This window comes from Magnolia sinica, chromosome 7 (assembly GCF_029962835.1).
Source record: "Magnolia sinica isolate HGM2019 chromosome 7, MsV1, whole genome shotgun sequence".
Taxonomy (NCBI): Eukaryota; Viridiplantae; Streptophyta; class Magnoliopsida; order Magnoliales; family Magnoliaceae; genus Magnolia; species Magnolia sinica.
Window position 1 is genome coordinate 23601014 of NC_080579.1, and position 19625 is coordinate 23620638.

The 19625-nt window shown below is 41.1% G+C and overlaps 4 protein-coding genes and 1 long non-coding RNA gene across 7 annotated transcripts in view; 1 reads left to right on the forward strand and 4 right to left on the reverse strand.

The window, feature by feature from the left end:
• The window catches only part of LOC131251217 (PH, RCC1 and FYVE domains-containing protein 1-like), a 76211-nt gene that overhangs the window by 25730 nt on the left and 30856 nt on the right, over positions 1-19625 (forward strand). The gene's annotated exons all lie outside the window — the stretch shown is intronic.
• Positions 420-1113, reverse strand: LOC131251220 (uncharacterized). Its single transcript, XM_058251819.1, has 2 exons — positions 776-1113; positions 420-671 (listed from the first exon to the last, which is right to left on the reverse strand). Exons 1-2 carry the CDS (start codon positions 1065-1067, stop codon positions 484-486), a joined length of 480 nt encoding a protein of 159 aa, XP_058107802.1. The 5' UTR covers positions 1068-1113; the 3' UTR covers positions 420-483.
• On the reverse strand, positions 1229-2038 carry LOC131251218 (uncharacterized). Its single transcript, XM_058251817.1, has 2 exons — positions 1452-2038; positions 1229-1345 (listed from the first exon to the last, which is right to left on the reverse strand). The coding sequence occupies exons 1-2, from the start codon at positions 1975-1977 to the stop codon at positions 1287-1289; spliced, it is 585 nt and encodes a 194-aa protein (XP_058107800.1). The 5' UTR covers positions 1978-2038; the 3' UTR covers positions 1229-1286.
• LOC131251221 (uncharacterized) lies at positions 3285-8836 on the reverse strand. The gene is made up of 2 exons (XR_009173669.1): positions 8366-8836; positions 3285-3413 (listed from the first exon to the last, which is right to left on the reverse strand). It is a non-coding gene; the product is annotated as an uncharacterized LOC131251221 (long non-coding RNA).
• LOC131251219 (uncharacterized) lies at positions 5481-6133 on the reverse strand. Its single transcript, XM_058251818.1, has 2 exons — positions 5791-6133; positions 5481-5683 (listed from the first exon to the last, which is right to left on the reverse strand). Exons 1-2 carry the CDS (start codon positions 6080-6082, stop codon positions 5496-5498), a joined length of 480 nt encoding a protein of 159 aa, XP_058107801.1. The 5' UTR covers positions 6083-6133; the 3' UTR covers positions 5481-5495.

Below are 19625 nucleotides of genomic sequence, written 5' to 3' on the forward strand. Positions count from 1 at the left end.
ACCACTTGCTTTGAGTTAAACAAACCTGCTTTTCTTGCGCCCTCTTTGAGGCCAGCTTAACCCCATCACATTCCATGACAAAATCTTTGTTGAGGGGCCCTCTCCACCTCCCTTACTAAATGAGCAACCACTAAATGTCAGTTTGCATGGAAAGAAGCTACCTCTTCAAATCAGTGTTTTAAATAGCGGTAGCGTGTTGCGTAGCGTTCAACCCTCCATAGCGTGTAGCGAAAAAGCGTAGCGTGTAGCGTAAGCTACACGATACTTCTATTTTTTAATATATATATATATATATATATTATATTATATATATATGATAAATATTAAATAGTATAAAAAAAAAGAGCAAAATATATAAATGTCACATTCTTCAAAATAAAAATCCCAAAGTTAAGAGCATTAAGTACAGTACAAATGTCATATTCCTCAAAATCAACATCTCAAATTCTCAATAATTAGTCTCTAGACTCTGGTGTCTGAACTTTAAAGGTCATCTATATCTAATAGGTCATCGTCGTTGTCATCATCCTCATTCACTTCGTCACCAGGTCTAGGCCTTTCATCATCAGCATCAGCATCTACATCTGCATGTACATCATCCACACCATGAACACTCGTTCTTATATCTCCTTCCTCTCTTATAGGAGTAAGAAATCTTCCCATGGGACCACCTACACATTTAAAAAAGAAAAAAGAAAAAAAAGAGATTCATGGGTCTTTTACTTTCTTTGTTAAAAATGTTTATGTAACTTAGTCTATAACTATAAACACTTACTTAAAGTAGTTGCCTTCCTTTTCCTTGAGGAAGGTGGGGGGCAATCTCCTTCAGAAATATTAGATGTTGATGGCGCATTGCTATCAATTGGATCATCAAACTTCGGAATAGTTGTAATGGCACTAATATCAAAGGCCATATTTTGATCTTCGAGCCACGATGGATTAGTTGGGAGAACAGGGCCTTCTTTCTCAGCAATCCATTCATCATCTGATTCAATGTGGTCCACCAATATTGGATCCATTGCCGCCCTTCTCTTCATGCTTCTTTCTCTCAATTTCATATTATACATCACATACACTAGAGAGTTGAGTTTTTGTTGCTCTAGCCGATTTCTCTTCTTTGTGTGAATCTGATCATGTGATGATCTATGTCAGTCAATTATCAAAGACTTGCTAAGCTAGTAAATAAAAATTAGCCAATTTAGAATATTGAATGGTACAAATGTCACCTGCTCAAAAGTACTCCAATTTCTCTCACAGCCAGAAGCACTGCATGTGAGGCTTAAAACTCATACTGCAAACTTTGTAAGCTGTGGAGTTCTATCTCCAAAGCGTTCCCACCAATCAGCTACATAAATTAGTTGTAATTTATAAATTAATTAAATACTTTCACCAATTATAAAAATATAATTTACATAACAATGAAAATATCAAAATATAAAATTATAAATTACCTGGGGAACGCTTTGTCATGGTTTCGAGTGCAAGGCGAGAGCCAAAATCCCCTCTTCTCTTGTCATATTCATCCAACTGAATATCAGCATCAGCATGCTCTTCACGGGGGATCATCCTATCCATGCACTCAAACAACCCCTTTTTTATCTCAGGGTGTGTAGAAAACTTATCTGAGTACCGTATTTGAGGATTCAGATAGTACCCAGCTGCATGTAGAGGACGATGAAGCTGAGGAGTCCATCTATCATCTATTTTGTTCCAAATTGGAACATATCTCTTTTTTACATCATTGCAATTAAATGCAATTTTCTCCTTCGCTGAGTCCATCAATTCATAAATGAAGCCCATTGCTGGCCTCTCTTCCGAATCTACTTCTCTTAAAACGCTTACCAATGGCATGGTGCTCTTAACACATAAAGCAACATGAGGCCAAAACTTCGGATCAAACATTATAATAGCCCGTACCTTTATTCCTTCAGGTTTTTTAGCCCATGAACATGAGCACCATTGTTCCGATGCAAACATGGCTATAAGACCATTCTTTTGCTTGTAAATACTTCTAAGGGTAAGGTATGATGTTGCAAAGCGTGTTACTCTACTGGCCGTAGAAGCTCATGGTTATTCGTGAAGCTTCTCATCATGCTCAATACAATTCCATGCCCATAAATAAACTTCGTCACTGTCCTTGCCTTTTCAAGCGTTTCAGAATATATTTTCATTTTTCCAATATCCTCCAACATCAGATCTATGCAATGTGCAGCACACGGAGTCCAATATATCCTTTTCCTCTTATCCATCAACTTCTTCCCAGCACTCACATAGCTTGAATGGTTATCCGTGATAACCTGGACCACATTTTCTTCCCCAATTTCTTCCACAATTTCATCAAGATATTCAAATAACAAATTCCCATCTTTTATTGAATCTGAAGCATCAATAGACTTGTAAAACATTGTTCCGATCGGAGAATTAATCAAAAAATTAATGATGCTTCTATTCTTTCCATCCGTCCAACCATCAGACATGATTGAACATCCATAAGTTTTCCAGGAAGCTTTGTATGCTTTCATTAAACTATCAATATTAGCAACCTCCTCTTTTAGTATCCATGTTCTCATCTCATGCATGGATGGTGGCTTCAATCCCGGTCCAAACTTGCCAATAGCCTCACACAATGCTGAAAAGTATGGGCTATTACATAGGTTGAATGACAAAGCATTCCCCCCACAAAAAAATCTTCCAATCACCCTGCATACTTCTTTTCTTTCTTCCTTCTTCCACCTTGAATTCAATGTGGATTGACGTTGCTCACTACTAACAAATTGATCCATAGGACCCCTTGCTCTCATTGGTTGATTACCAGAAGATCCACTACCAAGTTGGTTGCCAATAAAAGCATCATTACCCACACTAGCGCTATCACTTCCAGAGCCAGAACCAGAAAGATATGTCGATCCCCCTCTCCCAATATCTCGAAACACCTCATTTCTTTTATTTTTTCCATCATGATATTCCTTTAAAGCCTTTCTACACTCCTCCTTGGCTTCTTCCGTCACTTTTGGGCACGGCTTTATCCCATTGTGGGTTCCGGCCAAATGATGCTTTAGGCGAGTCACGCCTCCCGTACATCTTTGACCGCAAAATTTGCATAGCACATAATTTCTATGAGATTGTCCAAGTGGATTATCAGCCACATATTTCCATGCAAAATCTCTCTCTCTCTCTCTTTTTCTTCAAACATTCTTCTCTCTTTAGTTCACTACTTGACCAAAAAAAAAAAAAAACATCACAGGTAAATCAGTGAGTCACAAAAATAAACAAACACACACCACTTACACTCATACGGACACCACAGTGGGCCCACCATAGAAAATAATGCAAATCCACCCCTTCACGCACCTCAGTGGGCCCCACGTGGGCCACACCATAGAAAATAATGCACATCCCACCCCTTCACGCACCTCAGTGGGGCCCACGTGGGCCATACCACAGAAAAAAAAAAAAGGTATAAAGAATAATAAACCGACGGTAACTAGTGTTTTAAAAGGGAAAAAATTGAGGAAAAAATTGAAAATACCAAGTTATTTTCAATGTACATCGAAAAAATTCAAAAAAAATGAAGGAGCGTACCTGTTTTTGTCTCGAGATGAGGTCGGTTTGCGCCTGGCAGCTAACCTTTGACCAAAGCACTGAAGGGTGGGGAGAGAAGCAGCGTCGGCAGCGTCGGATGGCCTCTCTGAGACGATTTTGGGTCTCCAAGTGGATCAGAAAGGAGAGCAGCAGCGTCGGATGGCCTCTCTGAGACGATTTTAGGTCTCCAAATGGATCGGAAGGGAGAGCAGCAGCGTCGGATGGCCTCTCTGAGATGATTTTAGGTCTTCAAATGGATCGGAAGGGAGAGCAGCAGCGTCGGATGGCCTCTCTGAGACGATTTTGGGTTTCCAAACGAATCGGAAGGGAGAGCAGCAGCGTCGAAGGGCCTCTCTGAGATGATTTTGCGTCTCCAAATGGATCGGAAGGGAGAGTTTCTGCGTCGGCTGCTGCTGTTTGAGATCGGAAACCCTTTAGAATTAGGTTTTTGGTTTTTTTTTAACTTAACTGTAGCTTGTGGTGTGAGTTCACCACTGTTTCCTGCACTGAAAAAGTAAAAAAAAAAATAAACAGGTAGCGTACGCTACCTGCGCTACACGCTACATATATGTAGCGTACGCTACGAGCCCTGTAGCGCACGCTACAGGGGAAAAACGCTATTTTCAGCGCTACGTAGCGAAATCGCTACGCTACGCTACGTAGCGTACGCTATTTGATACACTGCTTCAAATATTCTCCTATTCCTTTCCTATAAACCTTCCAACATAATTGCAAGCAGGGTTAAAATGGAAAGAATGCATTAAATTAGAAGTTTCCATTTAATGAGGGCCAAAAAGTATGTGTTGTCGTAAGAAATCACTCAAATAGTAACCAAAATTAGTTTATATAATACAAATGCAAGCTGACAACAATTAAGACATGCAAAAGTAAATGCATTGAAAAAAATACACATTTCTGGCCATGCATTCCCCATGGATGAAACATATACACCATGGTGGGGCCCACAAAGCAATGGCTGGTGGCAGGGGAATGGCCAATCCGTTTCCGATCCGCGCGAACACGGCTTAGATACTGACAGGTTGAGTAGCGGTCGGCTACTGAAGTGACGTCACCATGTTCTGTAGGCCCCTCTACGATATGTGTTGTATCAACACCATCCATCCATTTTGAGATATCATTTTAGGGCATGAGCCAAAGGATGAGGTAGATAAAAATCTGTAGTGGACCCCACCACAGAAAACAGTTGAAGAGTGATTCCCATAGTTGAAACTATCCTAAGGCCTGCCATAATGTTATTTGAAATCCAACACGTTCAAAAGTTAAAAATGACACGAAAGAAGGGAAAACACGAATATCAGCTTGATCTAAAACTTTCGTGGCATTTAGAAGTTTTTAATGGTGGGCGTCACTGTCCCACTATCGTGGCATTTAGATATACCTCATTTTTGGTCTCATACCCAAAAAATGGTTTAGAAAAACAGATGGACAATGTTGATACAACACATACACCCTCTTTGAGGCCAGCTTAACCCCATCACATTCCATGACAAAATCTTTGTTGAGGGGCCCTCTCCACCTCCCTTACTAAATGAGCAACCACTAAATGTCAGTTTGCATGGAAAGAAGCTACCTCTTCAAATCAGTGTTTTAAATAGCGGTAGCGTGTTGCGTAGCGTTCAACCCTCCATAGCGTGTAGCGAAAAAGCGTAGCGTGTAGCGTAAGCTACACGATACTTCTATTTTTTAATATATATATATATATATATATTATATTATATATATATGATAAATATTAAATAGTATAAAAAAAAAGAGCAAAATATATAAATGTCACATTCTTCAAAATAAAAATCCCAAAGTTAAGAGCATTAAGTACAGTACAAATGTCATATTCCTCAAAATCAACATCTCAAATTCTCAATAATTAGTCTCTAGACTCTGGTGTCTGAACTTTAAAGGTCATCTATATCTAATAGGTCATCGTCGTTGTCATCATCCTCATTCACTTCGTCACCAGGTCTAGGCCTTTCATCATCAGCATCAGCATCTACATCTGCATGTACATCATCCACACCATGAACACTCGTTCTTATATCTCCTTCCTCTCTTATAGGAGTAAGAAATCTTCCCATGGGACCACCTACACATTTAAAAAAAAAAAAAGAAAAAAAAAAAGAGATTCATGGGTCTTTTACTTTCTTTGTTAAAAATGTTCATGTAACTTAGTCTATAACTATAAACACTTACTTAAAGTAGTTGCCTTCCTTTTCCTTGAGGAAGGTGGGGGGCAATCTCCTTCAGAAATATTAGATGTTGATGGTGCATTGCTGTCAACTGGATCATCAGACTCCGGAATAGTTGTAATGGCACTAATATCAAAGGCCATATTTTGATCTTCGAGCCACGATGGATCAGTTGGGAGAACAGGGCCTTCTTTCTCAGCAATCCATTCATCATCTGATTCAATGTGGTCCACCAATATTGGATCCATTGCCGCCCTTCTCTTCATGCTTCTTTCTCTCAATTTCATATTATACATCACATACACTAGAGAGTTGAGTTTTTGTTGCTCTAGCCGATTTCTCTTCTTTGTGTGAATCTGATCATGTGATGATCTATGTCAGTCAATTATCAAAGACTTGCTAAGCTAGTAAATAAAAATTAGCCAATTTAGAATATTGAATGGTACAAATGTCACCTGCTCAAAAGTACTCCAATTTCTCTCACAGCCAGAAGCACTGCATGTGAGGCTTAAAACTCGTACTGCAAACTTCGTAAGCTGTGGAGTTCTATCTCCAAAGCGTTCCCACCAATCAGCTACATAAATTAGTTGTAATTTATAAATTAATTAAATACTTTCACCAATTATAAAAATATAATTTACATAACAATGAAAATATCAAAATATAAAATTATAAATTACCTGGGGAACGCTTTGTCATGGTTTCGAGTGCAAGGCGAGAGCCAAAATCCCCTCTTCTCTTGTCATATTCATCCAACTGAATATCAGCATCAGCATGCTCTTCACGGGGGATCATCCTATCCATGCACTCAAACAACCCCCTTTTTATCTCAGGGTGTGTAGAGAACTTATCTGAGTACCGTATTTGAGGATTCAGATAGTACCCAGCTGCATGTAGAGGACGATGAAGCTGAGGAGTCCATCTATCATCTATTTTGTTCCAAATTGGAACATATCTCTTTTTTACATCATTGCAATTAAATGCAATTTTCTCCTTCGCTGAGTCCATCAATTCATAAATGAACCCCATTGCTGGCCTCTCTTCCGAATCTACTTCTCTTAAAACGCTTACCAATGGCATGGTGCTCTTAACACATAAAGCAACATGAGGCCAAAACTTCGGATCAAACATTATAATAGCCCGTACCTTTATTCCTTCAGGTTTTTTAGCCCATGAACATGAGCACCATTGTTCCGATGCAAACATGGCTATAAGACCATTCTTTTGCTTGTAAATACTTCTAAGGGTAAGGTATGATGTTGCAAAGCGTGTTACTGCTGGCCGTAGAAGCTCATGGTTATTCGTGAAGCTTCTCATCATGCTCAATACAATTCCATGCCCATAAATAAACTTCGTCACTGTCCTTGCCTTTTCAAGCGTTTCAGAATATATTTTTATTTTTCCAATATCCTCCAACATCAGATCTATGCAATGTGCAGCACACGGAGTCCAATATATCCTTTTCCTCTTATCCATCAACTTCTTCCCAGCACTCACATAGCTTGAATGGTTATCCGTGATAACCTGGACCACATTTTCTTCCCCAATTTCTTCCACAATTTCATCAAGATATTCAAATAACAAATTCCCATCTTTTATTGAATCTGAAGCATCAATAGACTTGTAAAACATTGTTCCGATCGGAGAATTAAACAAAAAATTAATGATGCTTCTATTCTTTCCATCCGTCCAACCATCAGACATGATTGAACATCCATAAGTTTTCCAGGAAGCTTTGTATGCTTTCATTAAACTATCAATATTAGCAACCTCCTCTTTTAGTATCCATGTTCTCATCTCATGCATGGATGGTGGCTTCAATCCCGGTCCAAACTTGCCAATAGCCTCACACATTGCTGAAAAGTATGGGCTATTACATAGGTTGAATGACAAAGCATTCCCAAAAAAAAATCTTCCAATCACCCTGCATACTTCTTTTCTTTCTTCCTTCTTCCACCTTGAATTCAATGTGGATTGACGTTGCTCACTACTAACAAATTGATCCATAGGACCCCTTGCTCTCATTGGTTGATTACCAGAAGATCCACTACCAAGTTGGTTGCCAATAAAAGCATCATTACCCACACTAGCGCTATCACTTCCAGAGCCAGAACCAGAAAGATATGTCGATCCCCCTCTCCCAATATCTCGAAACACCTCATTTCTTTTATTTTTTCCATCATGATATTCCTTTAAAGCCTTTCTACACTCCTCCTTGGCTTCTTCCGTCACTTTTGGGCACGGCTTTATCCCATTGTGGGTTCCGGCCAAATGATGCTTTAGGCGAGTCACGCCTCCCGTACATCTTTGACCGCAAAATTTGCATAGCACATAATTTCTATGAGATTGTCCAAGTGGATTATCAGCCACATATTTCCATGCAAAATCTCTCTCTCTCTCTCTCTCTTTTTCTTCAAACATTCTTCTCTCTTTAGTTCACTACTTGACCAAAAAAAAAAAAAAACATCACAGGTAAATCAGTGAGTCACAAAAATAAACAAACACACACCACTTACACTTATACGGACACCACAGTGGGCCCACCATAGAAAATAATGCAAATCCACCCCTTCACGCACCTCAGTGGGCCCCACGTGGGCCACACCATAGAAAATAATGCACATCCCACCCCTTCACGCACCTCAGTGGGGCCCACGTGGGCCATACCACAGAAAAAAAAAAAAAGGTATAAAGAATAATAAACCGACGGTAACTAGTGTTTTAAAAGGGAAAAAAATGAGGAAAAAATTGAAAATACCAAGTTATTTTCAATGTACATCGAAAAAATTCAAAAAAAATGAAGGAGCGTACCTGTTTTTGTCTCGAGATGAGGTCGGTTTGCGCCTGGCAGCTAACCTTTGACCAAAGCACTGAAGGGTGGGGAGAGAAGCAGCGTCGGCAGCGTCGGATGGCCTCTCTGAGACGATTTTGGGTCTCCAAGTGGATCAGAAAGGAGAGCAGCAGCGTCGGATGGCCTCTCTGAGACGATTTTAGGTCTCCAAATGGATCGGAAGGGAGAGCAGCAGCGTCGGATGGCCTCTCTGAGATGATTTTAGGTCTTCAAATGGATCGGAAGGGAGAGCAGCGGCGTCGGATGGCCTCTCTGAGACGATTTTGGGTTTCCAAACGAATCGGAAGGAAGAGCAGCAGCGTCGAAGGGCCTCTCTGAGATGATTTTGCGTCTCCAAATGGATCGGAAGGGAGAGTTTCTGCGTCGGCTGCTGCTGTTTGAGATCGGAAACCCTTTAGAATTAGGTTTTTGGTTTTTTTTTAACTTAACTGTAGCTTGTGGTGTGAGTTCACCACTGTTTCCTGCACTGAAAAAGTAAAAAAAAAAATAAACAGGTAGCGTACGCTACCTGCGCTACACGCTACATATATGTAGCGTACGCTACGAGCCCTGTAGCGCACGCTACAGGGGAAAAACGCTATTTTCAGCGCTACGTAGCGAAATCGCTACGCTACGCTACGTAGCGTACGCTATTTGATACACTGCTTCAAATATTCTCCTATTCCTTTCCTATAAACCTTCCAACATAATTGCAAGCAGGGTTAAAATGGAAAGAATGCATTAAATTAGAAGTTTCCATTTAATGAGGGCCAAAAAGTATGTGTTGTCGTAAGAAATCACTCAAATAGTAACCAAAATTAGTTTATATAATACAAATGCAAGCTGACAACAATTAAGACATGCAAAAGTAAATGCATTGAAAAAAATACACATTTCTGGCCATGCATTCTCCATGGATGAAACATATACACCATGGTGGGGCCCACAAAGCAATGGCTGGTGGCAGGGGAATTGCCAATCCATTTCCGATCCGCGCGAACACGGCTTAGATACTGACAGGTTGAGTAGCGGTCGGCTACTGAAGTGACGTCACCATGTTCTGTAGGCCCCTCTACGATATGTGTTGTATCAACACCATCCATCCATTTTGAGATATCATTTTAGGGCATGAGCCAAAGGATGAGGTAGATAAAAATCTGTAGTGGACCCCACCACAGAAAACAGTTGAAGAGTGATTCCCATAGTTGAAACTATCCTAAGGCCTGCCATAATGTTATTTGAAATCCAACACGTTCAAAAGTTAAAAATGACACGAAAGAAGGGAAAACACGAATATCAGCTTGATCTAAAACTTTCGTGGCATTTAGAAGTTTTTAATGGTGGGCGTCACTGTCCCACTATCGTGGCATTTAGATATACCTCATTTTTGGTCTCATACCCAAAAATGGTCTAGAAAAATAGATGGACAATGTTGATACAACACATACATCATGGTGGGGCCTACAGAACTTGGGGACGTCACCTTGGTAGCAAGTGTCCCTACGCCAGAATCCGCGTCGGGGCGTTCTTTCTTGCACTGGGATGCTATGTGGGGCCCACCATAATGTTTCTAAAAAATCCACCCTGTTCATTCGTTTTTTAAGATCATTTCAGGACATCAGACAAAAAATCATGTGGATCCAAAACTCAGGACATCCGCACGAGAGGAAATAGTGGAGATTCAGTGACCACCGTTTAAACATAATTAACCACTCATTTGGGCCCACCTTGAATGTATGTGGTATATCCACGCCGTCCATCCGTTTTTCCATCTAATTTAAGGGGTTGAGCCCAAAATTGATTTATATCCAAATATTAAGTAGATCATACCATTGTAAACAATGGGGATAATGATTTCCATCGTTGAAACCTTTATAGGCCCCACAGTGATGTTTATTTTTCCTCCAACCTGTTCATAAGATCATACAAACGTGGATGAAGGGAAAACACAAATATAAGATTGATCCAAAACTTCTGTGGCCCTCCAAATATTTTTCAACGGTAGACATTCAATTCAACTGTTTCTTATAATGTGGTCCATTTGAACATTGGATATGCCTCAAAATTTTTATTATTATTATTTTTTAAATATTTTATTTTTTATAAAGGCCTAAAATTATCTGTTAACATGTATGAACGGAGTGGATAAAATAAATAAATCATGGTGGGCCTTACATGCGGTGGCCGGGCTGCCTTTATACACTCGCGGATTGTTTTTCGCGTAATCCGTTTATACGCTCACTGCGAACCAGTTTGTACGTAACTGGTGCGAACTTTTTGGTAGGCCATCATACATGATGGGAGTCCAAAATCTGAACGGTCCATGTTATGCAGCACCCCTTGAAACCTGTAAGGCCCAACTTTTACTTTGATCTAAAACTTTGGTGAGCCATGAAAGAAGAAAAATGTTTCTTCTCTTGATTTGCATTTGTCTTTTCTATAGGCCACCAGAGTTTTAGATCAGTATGAAATTTGTCTCTACAAGGTTTCATGTGATTCCGCATCACATGGACCATCCGGATTACACTCCGATGACACGTGTACAACAGTGTGCATGTGCGCAGGTGCGTAGGTGAGCATGACTCATCAGGTTGGTATTTCTTTAAGAAAAGAAAAGAAAAAAAAATCCCTGTATCTATTACGCGCTAGTTTTTCTTTACGAAAACAAAAAAAAAGAAACCCCTAAAATTTCGTGGAAGAGAGATCTCTACCGAAGAAATGGGATTTTTGAAAGAGGAGGGTTGATGCAGAAAGGGGATTTTCATACCTGAAAATCCGAACGGAATGGCACCTGCCGCTGTTGATCTCCGCCGTTCTTTCGAGCTCCGACTTGCAATCAACAAGTAGGCGATCTTCTCGATTCCGATATTTTTTCCGAAAGAAGGGTTTTCTTAGCTCCGATATTTTTTCCGATTTTTTGAAAGAGGGGTTTTCTTACCTATTTATTGGATATATGGGTTGTTGGCTACAGTTTTTCGATGATAGGGATCGTGGTTGGTAGTTACAGTATGATAATCCAAGATTTTCGCCGATATCTCCGATTTTTCACCGATATCTGTGATATTTCGCCGATAATCTGAAGAGAAACGAAATAATGGGGTTTCGGTATCGCTAGACTAGCAATACCGATATTATCGGCGATATTTCGATAATATCGCCGACAACATGAACACTGGCCCCACCTAGGTTTCTAGTGCAAGAACTTAGTGCCAAAGGCTTTCGCATGAAATCCTCGCGATTACAAATATTGCGTGAGCGCAGTACTATTAGTGTACTGAGTAGACTTTGTGGGGCCCACCGTGATGTATGTGTCATATCCACGCTGTCCATCCATTTTTCCATATCATTTTAGGCGTGGTCCCAAAATTTAAGAATATCCACTACGATATGGAACAAACTACAGGAAACAGTGTGAATTGAACGTATACTGTTGAAATTTTTTTGGGGTCCACAAGTTTTGGATGAAGCTGATATTTATGTTTTCCCTTCATCCATATCTTCGTAACCTTATGAACGGGTTGGATGACAATTAAACATCAATGTGGGCCCTAGGAATGTTTCAATGGGAGACATCATTAACCAGACTGTTTCCTGTGGTGTGGTCCATTTAAGCTTTTTCTATGCTTAAATTTTGGGCCGAACCCTTAAAAATAAGTGGAAAAAAAAAATGGATGGACGGTGTAGATAAGCCACATACATCCATACTGTCCATCCTATGAGCCCTATAGTCATGGGTCCCACCCAACTCGGTGAATCTGGGGTGTCACCTAATCCGCTCTCACCCAATCCCTGCTAAAGGAAGGAAGTTCGCGTGTTGGGATGCTAGGTGGGGTCCACCATGATGTTTTTGAAAAATACACCCAGTCCATCCGTTTTTCTAGATCATTTCAGGACGTGAGCCAAAAACCAGGTGGATCCAAAACTCAAGTGGGCCACTAGAGAGGAAATAATGGAGATTCAGTGACTGCTGTTTAAACATTCATATGCTCACAAAAGTTTCATATTAGGCTAATCATTTTGTGTTTTCACTTCATCCCAATGGGAATGAACTTATAAACGATTTGGATGGCATATAAACATCAAGGTGGAGCCTAGGAAGGTTTGAAGGGTAGGAAACTCTTTCACCAGTTTTCCTTCTTGTATGGGCCACTTGAGTTTTGGATCCACCTGATGCTTGGTCTCAAGTCTTAAAATGATCTGGAAAAATGGATGGATGGGGTGGATTTTTTGGAAATATCATGGTGGGCCCCACCTAGCATCCAAGCTTAGGAAATTCCCCATGTCTCGTGTTACCCAGAAATGGAAGGAAGTGGATTAGCTGGTGTACCACACACCACTGACCTGGTTGGTGTGTTTACGTCACCAAGTTTTGTGGGTCCCATCATGAGGTATGTGTAATATCCCAACCGTCCTCCCATTTGGCGAGCCTGTCCTAAGGCTTGAACTGAAAAATAAGACAGATCTAGAGATTAAGTGGACCACACTGCAGAAAGCAGTAGGGGATTGAACATCTACCATTGAAACCCTTTTTTGTGGTCATAGAAGCTTTGGATCAGTATGATATTTGTTTTTCCTCTTTGTTTGTGTGATCTAATGAACAGATTGGGTGGAAAATAAACATTATAGTGAGCCCTATGAATGTTTTAACGGTCCCAATCATTGTCCCACTACTATTTGTGGTGTGGTTCACTTAAGTTTTGGATATGAATAATTTTTGGGAGCTCTAAAATGATCTCGCAAAATGGATGAATGGTGTGGATATAATAAATACATCATTTTAGGGGCCATGTAACTTTGATATCCTTTGAACCATTCATACAACTTGGAGGTCTTGAGTGGTAATGCTCGTCTTTGCACGACACATACCCACACCAGTAAGATCGGTGGTGTGTGGTACACCGACATTTTATCCACCCACTCTGTACTGAGTAAATTCTGTGGGGCCCATGGTGATTTATTTATTTTATCCACTCCGTTCATCCATTTTAGCGGATACTTTTAGGGCTTGAGCTAAAAAATGAAGTATATCCAAAGCTCAAGTGGGCCCTAGGAAGGTTTCATTGGTGGAAATCATTATTCCCAATGTTTTCTTTGGTGTGGTCCACTGGAACTTTGTTTATGCTTTAATGTTGGGTTCAACCCCTAAAATGAGTTGTAAAACAGATGGATGGTGTGGATAAAGCACATACATTCATGGTGGGCCCAACAAAGTTTTCTTTGATGCAGTCCACTTGAGATTTTAATCTACCCCATTTTTGGGATCATATCATAAAATGATCCTAAAAATGAAGCAGATCCAGTTATCGGGTGTACCATCCCATAGTAAACAGTGGAAATTGGATGAAAGGAAAAAAAATAAATATCATGTGGTGTGGTCCACCTAAATTTTGTATATGCTTCATTCTGTTTGGAGATTTATGATTACCATCATGCATCACCAAACTGGTCCCACATATAAAAATATTTTGACGATTTGATCCGTCCATTTTAGAGACTGAATGGATTGGTCAATTGGGGACAAAATATTTTGATGATCCGATCCGTCCTTCATTATGGAGTTATATGCAATTTGTTTCGTTGTATCTGTATATAATATCAATCGGGAGCAAAATGTCGTCCGGGTCGGGAAAAGGAGGAGCAAGGGACATTGGGTGGAAACATGGACGGCCAGTGGAGGGGAATAAATATGGAGCCATATACAACTACTGTGGCCAAGTGATATGGAGTGGGGGGAGTGTCTAGGTTGAAGGAACATTTGGCAGGGGGATACAAGAATGTGAAAGACTGCTCAAGTGTAACAACGTTGGTGAGAGAGGAGACGAGAAGAGTGTTGGCTGAAGCGAAGTCACACAAGTTGCAACAGAAAGATTGGGAGAGAGATCTGAGGGAGGAGCTACGAGGTACTGGACGAGGCCTAGGTGCTATCGAGAGCAAGATGACGATGACAACGAGGGGATCGCATATCTCGATGACTGTGTTGCGGCTCGGGATAAGAGGGAGTTCAGACAAGTGATTCATGAGTCTCAAGCATCAGTGGGAGGGGGAGTAAAGAATACGGTTTGATGAGAGTAGGCCGTCGTTTGGGATGTCCCGACATGAGGTTGGTGGGAGCATCAGACGGTTTGAGGGAGGCAATATGGGTGGCAGTGGTTCTGGCGGGCATGGCCTACAACACACACAAAGCGCTCGTGTCACAGATGCACCCATTGTAGGTATTAATCAAAAGAGATTTAAAAGTATGTGGAACAAGGGGCTTAGGGAGAAAGTGGGGGGACGTTAAATCTAGGTGGTTCATCTCAAGTCATGTACTAGCAAATGCAGCAGCCAGTCCTCACTTCGAAAATATGATTTTGGAGGTGCAGCGTGCCAGGCCCGGTGTGAAGCATCCGACGCCACAGGAGATTCTTGGGGTCTACCTTGATCGGGAGTATGAGGAGATGTACGCTTGGGTACGTGGACTAAAGCTGAACTGGAAGCAGCACGGGATGACGTTCATGTGTGATGGGCGGACGGGACCTACAAAATTGTCCATTATCAATTTCGTGGTTTACTGTAGAGGGCAGCCCGTTTTCTTCAAATCTATTGATGCATCAGCCAAAATAAAAGATCACAAATACATATATGACCTCATAAAAGGAGTGATTAAAGATGTTGGGTCCCATAATGTTGTCCAAGTTGTGACGGACAATGGCAGTGCATTCGTTAAGGCGGGGAAGAAATTGATGAGGAGGTACAATCTTTATTAGACTCCGTGTGCGGCACACTGCATTGATTTAATGCTCGAGGGGATAGGCCAGAGGGATTTTGTCAGGAAGACCATCCAGGATGCGATGAGAGTGACGAACTTTATATACAATTACTCATGGCTGTTGGCTACAATGCGTGAGTGTTGTGAAGGGGACATCGTTTGACCAGGTGTGACACGGTTCACCACAAACTTCATTGCACTCGAGAACTTATATAGGCACCGCGTGGGTCTTAGGAATTTGTTCAGATTTGAAATATACTTGGAGTGGAATTAGAGAAAGACGGTGCAAAGAAAGTTTCGAATATAGTGCTTTCCGATTCCTTCTGGGATAGAGTTTACACCATTTCCATCATGCATTTAATCTATAAGGTCCTACGAGCTGTAGATAATGAGATGTGGCCTTCGATGGGGTTAATGTATGAGTTTATGAGAATTATGAGAGAGGGGATAAAGACTGCAATCCTCAATTCGCATTAGTGGGTGATCAATATCATCGATGAATGATGGATCGGGACTCTCGAGCATCCACTCCACTAAGATGGTAAGTTTGTTACGTTTACTTGTATTTTTTTATCACTTGCACTTGCACTTGCACTTTAAGCATCATTTCTGTTTGCATGTTAATGCAACTGAGTAAATGATATTTGGGTTTCAGCATAATACTTGAATTCCAAATTCCATCACAAACGCCGGCTTCATGAGAATAATGATTTGACGATGGCCGTCCACGAGGTGTTTGAATGATTGTTCCTAGAATTGACGGTGCAAGTAGAATTTGATAACCAGATAATGCAATTTAAGCAAAATTCGCCAATGGTAATTGATAAAATAAATTTTCTTCCTTATAGCCTTTAGAAATATGGGTGATTAAAAATAATGACCTGTGAATCCGTGTTTACAGTTGTTGCAGTTTAGGGATGTTAGGAGTATGTTCTTATCCGTTCTAGCAAAAGCATCGGTAGAAACAATGTTGCCGTGTGAGTACAGTAACATGGTAACATAATTAGGTAACTGCATTTTTCGTTTAAACTTCAAACTAAAACAAACTCCTCATGGATATATAGGTGAGTAGTGGGTGATGTACGGAGTCAACATGCCCGCACTGCAGTTATTAGCATTCCGTGTTCTCGCACAGACTATATCCTCTTCACCGTGTGAGAGGAATTGGAGCACATGGTCACTCATACACACTAGTAAGAGGAACAAGTTGACATATTAGAAGCTGCAGAAGCTCGTTTACTGCCACTACAATATGAAGTTAAGAGAGATGTAATTGCGGGCAGACTGAGACATGGAGGAAAAATCTGGACCCGCTCGACCTGTTGTCTATAGGTACCATGGCACAGATAGTTGACGATGATGAGGACCCACTTTATGAGTGGGTCAAATCAACTGATTTAGATGACGCGGAGGGAGGCCCTACTCCACAGGTAGCCGATGGAGCAACGTCTCTTGGTATCGATGTCGATCAGGTCATAAGCCAACAGAGACCAGATACAGAATCCTTTGGTGAGGAGTTCGGCATGTTCCAATGAGAGTGAGGAAGCATCTTCACGGCCCCGTGCCCATCATCAAGTCGTAGTGAGTGATGATAATGAGACTCAACCCCCACTTGACACTGGTCATGGGGACGACGATGATGACAATAGTGGTGATGAGGGAGGGGATAGAGGCATTGACACTAATGTAGGTGGTACTAGTGGGTTGGAGGTGGCAGTGGTGGGGGGTACACAACAGGTCAGAGCCAGCAATCTGTTGGGCAGTTCACTGAGGAGCAATACTTTGACCATGCCACTCAATATGATGACCATGGATCTCGTCCACTATCCAGGGTGAGAGCATCAGAGCCCACATATATGTTCGAGCATCATTTGAAGAAAGTTGGACGCATCGCGGCTTATGCTCTCTCATGCAGCTTATCATCAGTGGACATTAATTCAGAGCGCGAGAGCTCCACTTCCATCTAACCTTATGAGCATGGGGGATATCACGGGTATAGACACGACAGCTTGGACATTCAGTCACATTCGTTTACCCATAGATATGGGCAACCGATAGATAGTTTTTCAAGTCATAACCCTTTGATAGGAGGATATTTGGGGTACTCGTATGACTGACAGCAATACTATCAGGGAGTTGGGGTTGGACTTGATCTGTTCCCTCAAGACCCTACTTAGCAATTGCCGTCGATGTATGTCACGCAGTACCCATGTCTGGGTGTATTCGTATAATTCAGAGAGGACAACTATCAGAAATATATTAGGGGGTTCCTTAATTGGTACCAGCAAAGGATGACCTATGAACAGTACTGCCAACATTTTGGGCAACAATACTATGCCGAACTGCAACGGGATCCAGATGATTACTACAATCCACTTTGTCACTCCATGTGGGGATGAAATATCGCTGGAAATGTATAGTCATAATTATTGTAAGCTAGTTGCATTTGTAATATATAAACTCATTTTGGTTAATGTTGGAGTGATTTCTTACGCCTGCACATGCTTTTTTGGACCCCATTAAATGAAAACTTATTATTTAATGCATTTGTTTTGCAATTTTTCATTCATGAATATACAAATATGTACTTTTAGACATGTCATATATCTGAAGTTTCACTGGAAAAACTCCCGAAAAACCTGTATCTGCCCCGTAATGTTTGATTAAAAAGTATGAAAAACCTATATATGTCCCATAATATACCATTACGGGGCTATAATGGCCTTTATAGGGATGTGTCGTTAACGACAATTACATGTCATTTTTTCCCATAACGACTGTTACGACCTCGTAATGTGTAATGGTTGCCACCGTTACCTTTACATAACGGCCTTTACGGCCCCATAACGACCTTTACGGCACACCATGGTGCATGTAGATTAAGAGGATTTGTCTGGGATGGCTATTGCATTTGGTTGCCAAATTGGTTCCTTCCCGACTAAATATATGGGGTTGCCTCTATGTTTGGGGAAATCGACAGTATCTTTGGGACAAGGTGATTGAAAGAATCGAATGGAAGCTTTTTATGTGGAAACACAAATATGTCTTTGGAGGCCTGCCTCACATTGATTGAATCGACCTTTTCTAATATGCCGCTATATTTTTTTGTCTTTATTTAAATGCCCAAAATCAGTGTTGGACAAGCTTGAGAAGATGAGGAGACATTTTCTTTGGAAAGGGGACAGTGAAGGGAGAAAGTTTCATCTCCTCAAATGGGACGTTGTGTGTACGCCTATAACAGATTTTTTTTTTTTTTTTTTGGGGGGGTGGGTTTGGAGATTCAACGTTGAGGAGGGGTGGTTACGGAGAAAGTTGATTGTGGCCAAGTATGGGGTATAGGAGGGCGGATGGTTTGTTGAAGATTCATCCTCTTACAGAGCATCGGGCGCTTGGCTAGCAATTTTGGGCACGCAACATTTGGTGAGACGGAGTGTTTCCTTTAAAGTCAGAATGGGTTCTCGGATCAGATTCTGGGTGGATATTTGGTGCGGTTCGCAAGCACTCCGGGGCATGTTTCCAAGACTTGCTAGGCTTGCGTCGGATAAGCTTATCTGTGTGGTGGATTGCTACTTAACGGTTGGGAGGAAGATCGTTTGGTTCTCTCCCTATTGTAGGAATATCTTGGATGCTGACTTTGACGAGTTTATATCATTGTTGGAGCTTCTTAAGTTGGTTGCTCCATACCCTCTCCAAGAAGACAATATTGTGAGGGCGAGGAGCAAATCCGACGAATTTTCAGTCAAGTCTTTCTACAGATTCATCTCTATGATGCAAATCCGACGAATTTTCAGTCAAGTCTTTCTACAGATTCATCTCTATGATGTCCTCTAATGCGTTTCTGGGTCACCCCTTTCATTGGTTCTACGGAGCTCCCCCTAGAGTTGTGGCCTTCGTTTGATTGGTTGCTCAGAAGAGAATCCTAAATATTGACAATCTTTGGAGAAGAGTGCCCGTTTTGCCCTACTATTACCTTATGTGTATGGGTAACGAGGAATTGATCGACCATCTTTTTATCCATTGTCCTTTTGCCACTAGAATTTGGGATTACTTCCTTTCGTGCTTGAGCATGGGGGTTATGCCCAAGTCAATGGAAGAGCTTCTATGGGCTTGTCATGGTGAGGGTGGAGGGTGGAGGGAAGGTGCAAAAAGCTATATGGAGGCTCCTTTTCACGACAATATTTTGAATCATTTGGGGGATCTAGGAATGGCCGATGTTTTCACAATATCATTGAAGGGGAGAACAAAGTTATTTCAAGGATTA